General features: G+C 43.1%; 1 protein-coding gene across 1 annotated transcript in view; it reads left to right on the forward strand.

Annotated features, from left to right (window-relative positions):
• lrp1ab (low density lipoprotein receptor-related protein 1Ab) overlaps positions 1–14358 on the forward strand; it is a 177830-nt gene that overhangs the window by 77702 nt on the left and 85770 nt on the right. Inside the window, exons 7-14 of the mRNA XM_079517462.1 lie at positions 155–317; positions 2917–3139; positions 4669–4858; positions 5481–5624; positions 6864–7100; positions 8791–8971; positions 9603–9825; positions 11160–11349. Of these exons, the coding sequence (XP_079373588.1) occupies positions 155–317; positions 2917–3139; positions 4669–4858; positions 5481–5624; positions 6864–7100; positions 8791–8971; positions 9603–9825; positions 11160–11349 (1551 nt within the window). The remainder of the gene's footprint in view (positions 1–154; positions 318–2916; positions 3140–4668; positions 4859–5480; positions 5625–6863; positions 7101–8790; positions 8972–9602; positions 9826–11159; positions 11350–14358) is intronic.

The following is a 14358-nucleotide window of genomic DNA, read 5'->3' on the forward strand; positions in this document are numbered from 1 at the left end:
CACAAAAAACGAATCTCACCCATTCCGTTACTTCTGTGTAAACCTAGTGATATGACAATACTGTACGTAAAGCAGACTCTGATTCTAACCGGTCTCCTCTCCTCTCTGCTCCTCAATCTTTCCCACCCCGTCCTCTCTGACCTCCCCCACACAGATGTGGAGCAGATGGCCATCGACTGGCTGACCGGAAACTTCTACTTTGTGGACGACGTGGACGACCGGGTGTTTGTCTGCAACAAGAACGGCCAGACGTGCGTGACCCTGCTGGACCAGGAGCTGTACAACCCTAAAGGCATCGCCCTGGACCCGGCCATGGGGTCAGTCGGCACCGCTCCTACTACGCTGAATGACAGCGTTTTGGACAGCACATTTTGATTTGAGTTTCTTGAAATGTTCATTTATTGAAATGTTCACTGATAAGACATCTCAGGGGCAGGTAGACACAGTAATAATCACAAACTCGGATCCCATTCCTTAGTTAACGTGACAGATTAACCCATTCAGGCCTGACGTCGAAATTAAAAAAAAAAAGTTTTCTAAATCATGACAATTTTCGGAAAGATTTGAGGCACATTTTAACGATTTTTCAAAAATAGCAGACCTACAAGTTCATAGCGCGCCACTCGGTGGCGCGCTATGAGCTTGTAGATCTGCTATTTTTCAATAGCTAAATTATAACAATGTTTAAAACACCAAAAGGGGTTCCCGCCCCAAAATGGGTTAATGGTTAATGTGGTTAAACGCTAACGTGACATGGATGCGTTCCAGGTCTCAATGGATTAAAGCTAATACAACATAAGACGTGAGGTCTATTGTTTGCGTGTAAAAGGTGCAAAGATACGGTAGATAATTAAATGACTATGTTGCTGAACACCCCAAGCCCCTCCCAGATACTAAAACAGATACATATTTTCTCCCCTTCAAATCCCAACTTGACAATAAGCCAGTTCTCAGTTCCCCTTCTTCTCTATGAGTGGTCCATCACTGCTAACCCACAGTAGGTCATTGGGAGGGTGATAGTCATAGTCTTTTGAACAGTTTTCATTTAGTTTTGCTCACATTTTAGTAATCTGAAATGTTTTAGCATTAGTCTAATTTTAGTCGACTAAATATCATAAGATCTTAGCCGACTAAATCTACAGTTCATTTAGTCGACTAAAATGTATTTTGGCGGGCCTTGAAGCCGTCTTAATGGCTGATTGATTGATTGATTGAAGCTTTTAACAATATGCAGAATGGGTGCATTTCAAACAAGGTCAATACAAAACTGTTACTGTGGACGACACCATGATAAAGCCTTTCACTTGGTTCCACCATTTTCAATTCATCAGAAAATTGATTTGATTTTACACTTGCTAAAAACAGCCGATCTACAAACTCACAACATGTCGCACTGCGACGCGTTGTGAGCTTGTAGAAACAAACTGTATCAAATATGACTGACTGACTGACCGTCGTAAACGATAGAGACACCTCCCCGAACAATATCGCAGAGACAGTTTGTTTACTTTTGGACCATAATTCTTATATGAGACGATTTTAAGAGGACCCCATGTTATTCTCCATAGAGAGAAACTTCCATGAACCAGGGGATGAGCGAGGGACTTCGTCGCTCTATAAACATAAGCTATTGATTGATTGAATACTTTATTATCAGTTTGCAGAAAAAAAGCACTGGAAAGTACTGTTCAATACCAGGATTGCTGAGAGGATTTAAACCCAAGAAAGCCTATGGATTTTCCATCGGGGTGACTCGGTTATGATGTCATCTCAAGCAACACAAAATAATTAATATTTTGTCATGTCCTATTACTGACCTGGTACCAGGGTTAGCTCCCCAGCCGCGAAAGGGCGTGGCCATTTTGACGCAAACCTGTGGTGAAATCAATACTCGCATCCTACATAGCCTATAGCAGTCTTAAGTCGTGTTCTGTAGCAGCTTTCTCAGGCCGGCCGGTGGGGGATCTAATGATTGGACATTGTGCTGACTAAGCAGGCAGACGGCTGTCGATGCACTTCCTCCAAACGGAAGGACAGACATCACGCATATAGGATGGTCACTGAGCACACACACACACACACACACACACACACACACACACACACACGCACACCTGGGAAAAGGACATGACCACTTAATTTTGTCCAGTTTCCTGACACTGGCCCAAGAATACGGCATGTGCTGAAAATGTCGTTCCTTATTTCATGGTATCACTTCTCTATTTCATCGCCATTGGAGACACGTGTTGATGCATCAGCGTCCCATTGTGCCTCATTAGTGGAATAAAAGTGTCATCATTTCCACCGGTCAGGTCAATTTGACACACGAAAGAGGGAAGTACACATGCAGCAACGAATGCAGTCCCTGTTATCACATTCCCACTCTTTGTCTCTACATCTGAAGCTTGATTTATACTACATCGTATGATATGGGTCCCGTGTAAAAAAAGAAAAAAGAAGAAAAATCTACAAGCTCACAGTCCATATTGCATGTCAACATTTTCCATGTGAAGGACCCCCAGAATTATCTGTATTTGGCCGTGGACCCCCATCTGAAAATATGTTATTCCAGGGACACCCCCAGAAGCAAAGATTTGAGTTCAAAACGTTCGCTCTGAAAGAATTTATATTCAAAGATTTACGTTACATTTTCATGATTTAAAAAAAAATAGCAGATCTACAAGCTCGTAGTGCGGCACTGTGCCGCGCTATGAGCTTGTAGATCTGCTATTTTTCAATAGCTAAAGTATAACATAATGCTTAAAACCACCAAAAGGGGTTCCCGTCCTGAATAGGTTAAAGTAGTTCACCCCAAAGTATCTCTTATTATTATTTTTATTATTACTATTTGTTTGTCTCATTCCTGAGCCAATAATGTGCTAAACATGTCGACGTGTTCGTCGTTTGGGGCTGCAGGAAGGTGTTCTTCACGGACTACGGCTCCACGCCACGGGTGGAGCGCTGCGACATGGACGGTCAGAACCGCACCAAGCTGGTGGACAGCAAGATCGTGTTCCCCCACGGCATCACGCTGGACCTGGTCAACCGGCTGGTCTACTGGGCCGACGCCTATCTGGACTATATCGAGGTGGTGGACTACGAGGGCAAGAACCGACACACCATCATCCAGGGGCTGCTGGTGAGGACGGACGAATAATATAATAATAATATTAAAACTATTTGTATTGTATAGCACCTTTCATGACATGAAATGCAGCTCAAAGTGCTTTTACAGAGCAATGAAAAAAAAGAAAAGCAAAGGCATAAAACATTAAAATAATAACAGTAATGCAATACAGTGAGGACATGAATAACAACAAGGATTTTAAAAGCTCAACTAAAAGCGAGAGTGTAGCAGTCGGTCTTGAGCTGAGCTTTAAAAATGTCTACAGAGTGGCTGGATGGATGGATGGAAGGCAGTGCTCAAGTTTTTGTCAGTCCTTTGTAAAAAAAAAAAAAAAATCATTTAGTTTTAATCATATTTTAGTCACCTGAATTTGTGAAATGTTCATTTTTTTCTGTCTTTGTTTTTGTCAACAAACATTTTTCGTCATAGTTTTAGTCGATGAAATGAACACTGGATGGATTGATGGATGGATGGATGGATAATTCATAGACAGACAGACTACTGTTAAACTGTACATACATTCATACAAGGACACAAGCCCCCCTGGCTTTTGGTGTTATCCTTTCAGCGTAACCTTTGGCCGTACCACCCGTACTGTCAATAATAATGTATTCAATCAATCGATTGACAGATCAATCGATGAATCAATCAAACACATGATAGTTCAGCCTTCCTTAAAACGTTGGACCTGTTGAGTCGCCAACAACGAACTAAACATCAACACATCGCACCAACACCACCGCCCCCCTCGCTGACATCTCCACCGTCTCTGCTACGAGAATATAATACAGTGTCTGTGGTCGCTCAAACAAAACTGCCACCGGTCATTGATTTATTGTCATCGTGTTTTCCAGTCGTCCTCTAGTATATATCTTGAGGCAGAGAGTCACTCCCTCAAGGGGATAACTCCTTTTTATTCCCTTGATTGATATTACTTAAAGAGTGTGTGATGTCCCTGGCCATTGCCTCTCTAAACATATTAGTCTGGCCGTAGCAAAAGCTTGGCTCACTCTCATAGCAGACTAATGATTGTAATGAAATCAAGGGCTGCAGTGGTGCAGGGCGGAGGGGAGCGGGGCTGTTTAATATGATCCCAGCCCATACATCTCCCTGACAGTAGAGGAGAGCGCCGTAGAACAGACCCTTGTGAAGGAAAAAAAAAACCCCAAAGCCTTGTCTGTTAAATGCCAGATGGGAAGTCGAGCTATGCCGCCATGCGCCAAGTTTACACAAACACACTATCTCTCTCTCGCATGCTCTTGCTCTCTCTTTCTCTCTTTCGCTCTCTCAAAAGCTTAGATTAGACACTGATTTAATAGCCTGTGATGAGGAGCTCAAAATCTTGGAAAGTCTTGCCAAAAGAGGCACGCACAAGACAAATGAGTACACAAGAGCCATTATACACGCTGTTAGTCATGCACCGTGGGTGCTTGTGTTAACGTGGGTGCTTGTGTTAATAACGGCAGCGAAGAAGGTATTACTCATGGAGTTGATAAGACACTTTAAAAAAAACACGTCGTCGTCTCTGTGCCCTTCAAAAGATCGAGCACCTGTACGGGCTGACGGTCTTCGAGAACTACCTGTACGCCACCAACTCCGACGAGGGCAACCTCAACCCCAAGACCAGCGTGATCCGAGTCAACCGCTTCAACAGCTCCGACTTCCACGTGGTGACCCGGGTGAACCGGGGCGCTGCGCTGCACGTCTACCACCAGAGGCGCCAACCTCCAGGTATCACTGCCATGCACCCGCCTATGGGCGCCACTGTTTAAATAGCCTATGGATATTTAACCCATTTTGGGTGGGAACCCCTTTTGGTGTTAGCATTATGTTATGCTTTAGCTATTGAAAAATAGCAGATCTACAAGCTCATAGCGCGCCACCGAGTGGCGCGCTACGAGCTTGTAGGTCTGCTATTTTTGAAAAATTGAAGAACGACTGACATAGAAACATAGCTTTTTCATAAAACTGTCAGGATGTAGAAGACATTTTTAGAATCTGATCTCAGGTCAAAATGGGTTAAACAATTATTTGAAAGATTTTGATTTCTTTTTGGGTGTGGGGCTCATCCTTATATAATGATAGGGAGGCCAGTTTGAAAGTTGTTTAGGACTTAGGAGCAAGTATATAAGTACAACTTTGAGGTATTTCCAATTTTCAGTACTTTTACTTCTACATCTCAGGCACATTATACTTACAGTACTCCACTACAATTATTTGAAAATCAGGTCCTCCAAGTTCCTACCATTGGATAACAGTGTTTGATTCATTTCTTTACCTTGTAGTGCCCTGCAGTGTACTGTACTGTAAACGGCGTTTTCACAGTGCCTGTGCATGTTGTGTCCATTCTCAGTGCGGAGCCACGCATGTGAACTGGACCAGTTCGGCAAGGCCGGAGGCTGCTCGGACATCTGTCTGCTGGGAAACAGCCACAAGACGCGCACCTGCCGCTGTCGCTCCGGCTTCAGCTTAGGCAGTGACGGCAAGTCCTGCAAGAGTAAGTACAATAGCAGCCCTCTATGAGAGGAGACGTAAAATAGCAGCCCTCTATGAGAGGAGACGGATGGCTGAGGATTAAGCCTGATTCTTACTTAGTCGCATTACCAAGTATAAAAATGAGTTTTTCCCACTTCCACCAGTCAAGTTGTACATCTTTGAGTAATGTTGATGTTAATCTGGGGGGGGGTCTGTTTATTGAAGAGTCTGTCTGTCTTTTCGTTATTATTCTGCCATGAGAATGCAGAGAAAAACAAACTGTGCTGTTATAACAGTAAAGATCTTGATTCTTTAATCTTGGAATATTTCATGCCAATTCCAAAACATGAATGGAACAAATACGTTATTTTCACATACATTCTCAAAGAGTTTGTTTGGTTAGTATGCTATTTGGAACTTTGTTTCTCTTCCATAATTATAGGTTTGTTTTAGTCAAATGTTTACACATCCTAAACAAACACCATTACAGCCCCCTCCAAAAAAATATTTTGTCTCCACTGCTACTATCTTTGTATCTTTGTATCTTGTCTGTCTGTCTGTCTGTCTGTCTGTCTGTCTGTCTGTCTGTCTGTCTGTCTGTCTGTCTGTCTGTCTGTCTGTCTGTCTGTCTGTCTGTCTGTTTAGAGTGACTGTGGTGCTGTTGAGCTTTACACTGTGCACAGCTGCATGATGTGAAGCATGAAGTTTTTAGCAGACATTATGTAATTTCGGGTGTTACAGTACAGTACAGTAGAGGGACCCCCACACGGTAGCTCTTTCATTTCTTGACCGTTTCGGACGCGGGGCGGCTCGCCGGAACTGGCCCAGCCCCCTGAGCGCATTCCTGGGGGTCTGAATGTTCCGGGGGCCCCCACACGGTAACTCTGCGTCCGTTTCAGGACGCAGGGCGGCCCGCCGGAACTGGGCCGGCACCCTGGGCACCTTCCTGTAGGCCTGGAAGTTCCGGAGACCCCCCTGGGACCCCCACACGGAGTTGCACCACTCAGTTCACACGGGTGTGATTTTCACATATTTCACAACTTTCCGCATATTTCACAACTTCACCGCATAAAATCCCAGCATATTTCATGGCAAAATCAAGGATTTTAGACCACATAATAAAGGATTTTTGCCCACGTTTTTCTGGAGGATTTGATTAGCTCAATGGTTAAAGATTCAGAAAACGGGTTCAAATCTGGGGTAGAAGTTACATACCGTAGTGTATCTTTAATAATATATATATTTTTTAATCCTACTGCAGAACCGGACCATGAGTTGTTCCTGGTGTATGGTAAGGGTCGTCCTGGCATCATCAGGGGCATGGACATGAACGCCAAGGTCCCCGACGAGTACATGATTCCCATTGAGAACCTGATGAACCCCAGAGCTCTGGACTTCCACGCCGCCAGTGAATTCATCTACTTCGCCGACGCCACCAGCTACATCATCGGCCGACAGAAGATCGACGGCACGGAGAGAGACACCATCCTGAAAGAAGGTGAGGGTCAAGGATGCAATCTGCCACGCTCGCTTTATTTTTATGTGACTGACCTGAGAAGTCACATTGGAAACTATGAATTTAGTTTATCCCATTAAGACCTGAGGCTGATTCTAAATGCCTTATTAATCAGTAGTTCTCAAACTTTTCGTGTGAAGGACCCCCTTGGTATCCGCTGTATGGCCTCGGACCCCCATCTGAAAATGTTTTTCCCAGTGACCCCCAGAAGAGAAGATTTGTTTAAAAAATAAAAATTATTAAACATTTTCAAAGATTGTTCTAAAACATTCAAAGATAGGAGATGTACGAGCTTGTACAGGTATATATCCTCTATTTTTTAATAGCCGACGCAAAAATCTCAAATGACACTGACGCTTTCCTGGTTTTACTGGATTAATATATATTTATTTGGGCAGTGCAGTGGTTGGCACTGGTGTCTCACGGCAAGAAGGTTCGATCCCCGGCTGTGTGGAGTTTGCATGTTCTCCCCGACCTTGTTTGCGTTTGTTTTCCCCCCACATCCAAAGACATGCATGTTGGGTACTCCTGCAGGTGCCCTTGACCGCGTGGTAGTGGCATTACAACTGGACTTGGTCCCCGAGCGCTGCTCACTGCTCCTAAGAAGTTAGGCTGGGTCAAATGCAGAGGACAGATTTCCTCGTGGGGATTATAAAGTAAAGCTTTTACCTTTAACTTTACCTTTTATGAACTATATTTAGTCCTTGGTTAACCCATTTTGTGCGGGAACCCCTTTTGGTGTTAGCATTACGTTATGCTTTAGCTATTGAAAAATAGCAGACCTACAAGCTCATAGCGCGCCACTCGGTGGCGCGCTATGAGCTTGTAGGTCTGCTATTTTTGAAAAATCGAAGAACCACTGACATAGAAACATAGCTTTTTCAGAAAACTGTCTGGATGTAGAAGACATTTATAGAATCTGATCTCAGGTCTAAATGGGTTAAAGGCTACGTTCCTTCCCGGGTCGTACCACGTTCAGTGGTGTAGGGGTGCTGGTATCGCCAGTGTCACAGCGATATCTCAAGCGGTTTTATTACTACTTGGACGAAACTGGAAAGACATGGCACATGAGTTGTGGGTATAGTCGGAACCTGGGTTAATGATATTTCGACCCAGGTTTTGACCTCGGCCATATCTCAAGTGGTTTTATTCCTAGTTGGACATCAAACATGGCACATGAGTTGTGGGTATTGTCAGAACCTGGGTTACTGATATTTCAACCCGAGTTTTGACCATGTGTCACAGCACACCCATACCACATACAGTTGGGTGCCACCGATATTGTCCCTTATCATTTGACCCATTTACGCCTGACCTCAAAATTTCAAAAAATCCTTCTAAATCCTCCAGTTTTCTGAAATAAATATTTTCACGATTTTTCAAAAATAGCAGACCTACAAGCTCGTAGCGCGCCACTCGGTGGCGCGCTATGAGCTTGTAGATCTGCTATTTTTCAATAGCTAAATTATAACATGATGTTTAAAACACCAAAAGGGGTTCCCGCCCAAAATGGGTTAACTGTCCATTTGCGCAGATCACGCAAACCTCAGCAAAAAGAAAAGGACAATATCGATGGCCTCCAACTGTAGCATGTCTGTAGCATCTCTCTGAGTGCATTTTTTTTCTTTCTTTTTTGTTAAGGACAATATGGCATTTTCTCACCTTGTCCCAGGTATCCACACAGTAGAAGGCATAGCTGTGGACTGGATGGGAGGAAATCTGTACTGGACGGATGACGGGCCTAAAAAGACCATCAGTGTTGCCAGGTTGGAGAAGGCCTCCCAAACCCGCAAGACACTCATCGAGGGCAAGATGACTCACCCTCGTGCCATCGTGGTCGACCCCCAGCACGGGTGAGAGACATCAGTGCAATATTATGCATGGCACCTAAGCTATCTCGGCGGTCATCATTAGAGAAAGTAGTGCCATACCCGGCGCCCGTTCGGTGTCTGTGTCGCTTATTTTGATCGACTTAATCCTCAAGCAATTCCTACAATTTACAATTTAGGCATTTAGCAGACGCTCTTAATTCAGAGTGACTTATATTAAGAAAGAACACATGGCAATTCATAGAATACCTAGTACGAAGTCGATCAGATGAGGAGTTCGAGAGACATTTGAAGGACAGACAGACAGACAGACAGACAGACAGACAGACAGACAGACAGACAGACAGACAGACAGACAGACAGACAGACAGACAGACAGAGATTACTGGAATGTATAGATGAACATAATTACTGCCTTTATATCCCTTGACCTTACGGTATGTAAGTCATTTGGATTACTGTATTGCAGCAGCAGATAAACCAACTCACACTTAGAGATACTATAGAGAAGAGATCATAACAGCCTTTTGCTTTAGTAGGCTTTCTTTCGTTCAAACTTGTATAACTTCCAGAGAGAGAGAGAGAGAGAGAGCTGATGTCACAGACTGTTTGAGTAGACATGAATGGAGCTGACAGCTTCCCTCCTGTGCACCAGATGGATGTACTGGACAGACTGGGAGGAGGACCCGACGGTGAGCAACCGAGGCAAGATCAAAAAGGCCTGGATGGACGGTTCCAACCACCAGGTGTTCCTGACCAGCAAGACGGTGCTGTGGCCAAACGGTCTGAGTCTGGACATCCCCCAGGGCATGCTGTACTGGGTGGACGCCTACTACGACCGCATAGAGATGGTGTACCTCAACACCACGGAGCGCAAGGTGGGTGACTGGCACGGGATTTATTCTACGTTATAGAAGATTATAAAAGAAGCACTCATGAAAGTAAAGCACCTTCATGAGTGCTTTACAATAACAGTATTAGGGCTGGGCAATATCTTCATATGATATGAGACTAGATGTCGTCTGGGATTATGGATATCGTAATAATGTGATTTGATATGATATGATATGATGTGATATAGTACTTTATTGTCAGTTTGCACTGAAATTCGTTTTGCGACCCAGCGGCCTTGTATGCAACACATATACACATTTGACATAACACAGGACTAAAAATAAAATACAGTTACATACATAGAAAACACAAGGGCAGAGAGCAATGTCCACAGCTCAGTCTAGTCCTGGCCAAAATCCTGATTAAGCCTCAGAGTTGATTGATGGACAAAAGACCTTCAGTCTGACCTTATTGTATGCTGGATTTGGCATAAAAGTTGTCTTTTCCTTGTTTTAAAGGCTGCATTTCAGTGACATGATGTAAATGTCTGTCTTTTCTATTAGTTGGCTCTACCCAATAGACTCAATATTTACTCAATATCATGTGAGATATTAGATTTTGTCCATATTGCCCAGCCTTTGTAACGATAACAAAATGCCTCGCCAAATAAATGTGATTTAAAAAAAGAAAGAAAAGAAAATCACTTTGAATTTGGGAGTTCAGTATCTTTTAATTGAGCCATGAGCATAGTTAATACAAAGTATGTTTTGTAAGTGAACCATGTCATTGTGAGTGTGCTGCTATCAGGTACTATGTGGAATGTTTCTAGTGGAAATGGCTGTACAGTCTGTACATAACATAAGAGACCCTATGGTTGTGTCGTTTGTTTGTGAAACAAGCTTGTAAATGTCTGGAAACCCCTTACTTGTATTGTAAATAAGAGACCCTACGGCAGTGCTGTTTGTAAATGTCTGGAAACCCCTTACTTGTATTGTAAATAAGAGACACTACGGCAGTGCTGTTGTAAATATCTGGAAACCCCTTACTTGTATTGTAAATAAGAGACACTACGGCAGTGCTGTTGTAAATATCTGGAAACCCCTTACTTGTATTGTAAATAAGAGACACTACGGCAGTGCTGTTTGTAAATTCACTAAGAGAGACCCTACGAGTGTGCGGTTTGTGTGTGGAACGAGCTTATACATTTTCTTTCTTGCCTTGATCTCCTACCCCCCCTCTTCTTCTCTTGGTTTTCTTGGAAAAATAACACAATGGGAACCATGCACAAAGACAAATTTCAACCGCTTTTATTTGACTTGTAAAGCTGTGATGTGCCAATGAAGCTGTACATTGTGATTCTGCTTCCTGATTGTTCCAGGTGGTGTACGAGGGCCAGGAGCTGAACCACGCCTTCGGCCTGTGTCACTACAAACAGTTCCTGTTCTGGAACGAGTACCGCGGCGGCAGCATCTACAAGCTGGACCAGGCCACCAAGACCGTCACCCTGCTCCGCAACGAGAGGCCGCCCATCTTTGAGATCCGGGTGTACGACGCACACCAGCAGCAAGGTACAGTGTCATCTCCACCAAAAAGTACCCAAAAGCTTTACCTAAGTAAAGGTATCAATATTGCAATGTAGAAATACTCCCGTTTCAAGTTTTCAAATGTATACAAATCATTTGAAAATGGCAGATCTACAAGCTCTCATGTTGAAATGGGTGGAGTAAAGTGTCAGGTGTGATGTGTGATAGGAAAAGTATCAGCAAGAATGATGGTGGTGAGACTAGCTATGTTGTATGGTTTAGAGACAGTCGCACTGAGGAAGCAGAGCTGGAGGTAGCAGAGACTAAAATGTTGATTGTTAAAATGTTCTCTCTGGGAGTAACAATGATGGATAGAATCAGGAACGAGCACATCAGAGGGACGGCGCATATCGGATGTTTTGGAGATAACGCCAGAGAGGCCAGACTGAGATGGTTTGGACATGTACAGTGGAGGGATAGTGAGTACATATAGAAGGATGTTGAGGTTGGAACTGCCAGGCAGGAGGCCTATAAAGACCAAAGAGAAGATTTATGGATGTAGTGAAAGAGGACATGAAGTTAGTTGGTGTGAGAGAAGAGGAGGCAGAGGACAGGGTGAGATGGAGGCAGACGATTCGCTGTGGCGACCCCTGAAGGGAAAAGAAGATCTACAAGCTCACAATGTAGATCGGCTATTTTCAAATGACCAAAATGTATATAGTGTTGAAGTGGTTAATGCATGTTTTAAATAATAATCAACATCTACAAACTAGTAGTAACTAAAGTTTTCAAATAATTGTAGTGAAGTAAAAGTACAATATTTGCCTATGAGATGTAGGGGAGTAGAAGTAAAAGTACTGGAAATTGGAAATACCTCAAAATTGTACTTAACTCTTTGAGATATTCATGGATTTCTATATAGTTTTTAGACTTCTCTATGGCAGAATGGCGTTTTTGAATGATTTATTGAAAATTCTCTGTTGTGAATGTGTGACAACGAAAGACCTTCAGAGAAAGCTTGACTTGTCTGCTTCCAGGAAAAAAATGAACTGAGTTGATAAAATGTTTAGTTCTTGTGTTGGAAGCCATTTAAAAGAGCCTGCATTTACACTGTTTTCTGTTTCTAGGACAACAAAAAAAGTTATGACCAGTTGAAGTTTTATTTTCTAAAGAACTTTTTTTCTGCTGGGCGTACACACCCATGCCATATCTCATTTTAAAGGGTGAGTTGTCTAGTTCAATTAAAATAAAATAAAAAGTTTCTCACATGTACCACTGTAGATATTTTGCCATCTATAAATAGCATGGTCAGTCATGATCAATCTGACCTATCCAGCTAAAAGTCCCCCTAGCTCTGAAATGGAACATCATATAAACTCAATTCTTTTTTGGGGTAAAATTAGACATTCTAACGCACATTTTGATATATACCATGTTTACATAGTCTTACCAGTACCGTGTCTATTCATGCATGTATCTCAAAAACCTGTTGTGAAAAAACAGTTTGGATAAAAAACACATCCAAGGACATTGTTTTGATATGACTTTGTGCCCATGATATGTATCAAAATATAGACTTGAATGTATACTGTATTATAACAAAAAAATTGGGTTCTTACCATCTACCGTTACAGAGTAAATCACAGTTGAAACTCGCTTAGTCAAACCATAAACCTCAGAATAGTGAACAAAATAGCCATGACAGGTCTAACTCATTGTAAAAGCTTGTCTTTTATTTTTTATGACTACTAACATAATACAATTATAATAAATAATACAGAAAATAAATAGGCCTACATACAAAACAGTTGTCCCCAAACTCCCCAGTGTCCCCAAACCACTGCATTCCAGTTGTTCTTGACGGTGTGTGTGTGTGTGTAGGCTAAATTTAAAAAAAACAACTGAAATGAATGAATGCATCCGGTTCAGTGTCGGAGAACTCCATCGCAGTCTTGACTCTTCGTCTTCATCATCCTCCTCCTCCTCCTCCTCATCTGATGCCAGTTCTAAATATATAAAAATAAACATTTAGCTGTAGTCAGCCCGGCCAATAGCCAGTTGGGGGGGGGGGGGGGGGACGTAGGCTATCTGACATCATCGTCATCATCATCATCACACGGAGACACACTAAACAATGTACAGTCATGACTGTATACAATATACAATGAATGCAATTATCATGCAAGCTCAGACGTCAATGAAACGTCATACAGATCTTATATAATACGCTACTGTTAGCTTCACTCCCCGTCCCCCCTCCGATCCTTGTAGCAAGGATCGAAGTAGCCCCATATGTGCCCTCTCCCTACGCTCATTCTGTAGCTCCCTACGCTCATTCTGTAGCTCCGAGATGAGCTACAGAATGAGCGTAGGGAGAGGGCACATATGGGGCTAGGATCGAAGCAACCACGCGTTGCTTCAGTAAACGATGCATGTTTGTTCTCCGTCTTTGTAGACAGTAAATAAAAGGAGCGAACATTACTCTAAAGATCAGATCGCCTATAAGGCACGCTACAATAGAAAATACTTGTACTGCCATGCGTGCATGCCTGCTACGATACATTTGTACTGCACCAACCGATCGACACCAACCCCCCCTCCAGCCATTATCCAGCACCAATGCACCGACCAACACCATTAGCCAGCACCTTTGGTGCTGGCTAATGGCTGGGGGCCATCGTGGTGAGTCATTCTGGCGTCATGATCTGACTAGTAGTAGTAATTATCCAAGCATCTATTTGTAGCGATCATCTTATGATTTCTGATCACTATAGAAGGGCATTTTCTACAATAAGATTACCTCAAAACATTCCGGGTTGATCGTCTTCTTCAATGGTTTCCCGGTATAGCTCATCGGACGACGATGGGGAGACAATGAAAAAAGGAGGGAGGGAGCAGCGAGTCTCGCTGTAAGCACTGGACCAGGGCTACTCCGCCTGGAGAAGGCGACTGGGACGCGTATGGATCAATACTACTACCACAAAACTCGCTCAAATAAATAGTACTGCTTTCAACTTTTTCTGCTAGAAAATCGCTCGGGCGAGACGGCAAAAC

Source organism: Electrona antarctica, assembly GCF_951216825.1.
Source record: "Electrona antarctica genome assembly, chromosome: 2".
NCBI classification, from domain to species: domain Eukaryota; kingdom Metazoa; phylum Chordata; class Actinopteri; order Myctophiformes; family Myctophidae; genus Electrona; species Electrona antarctica.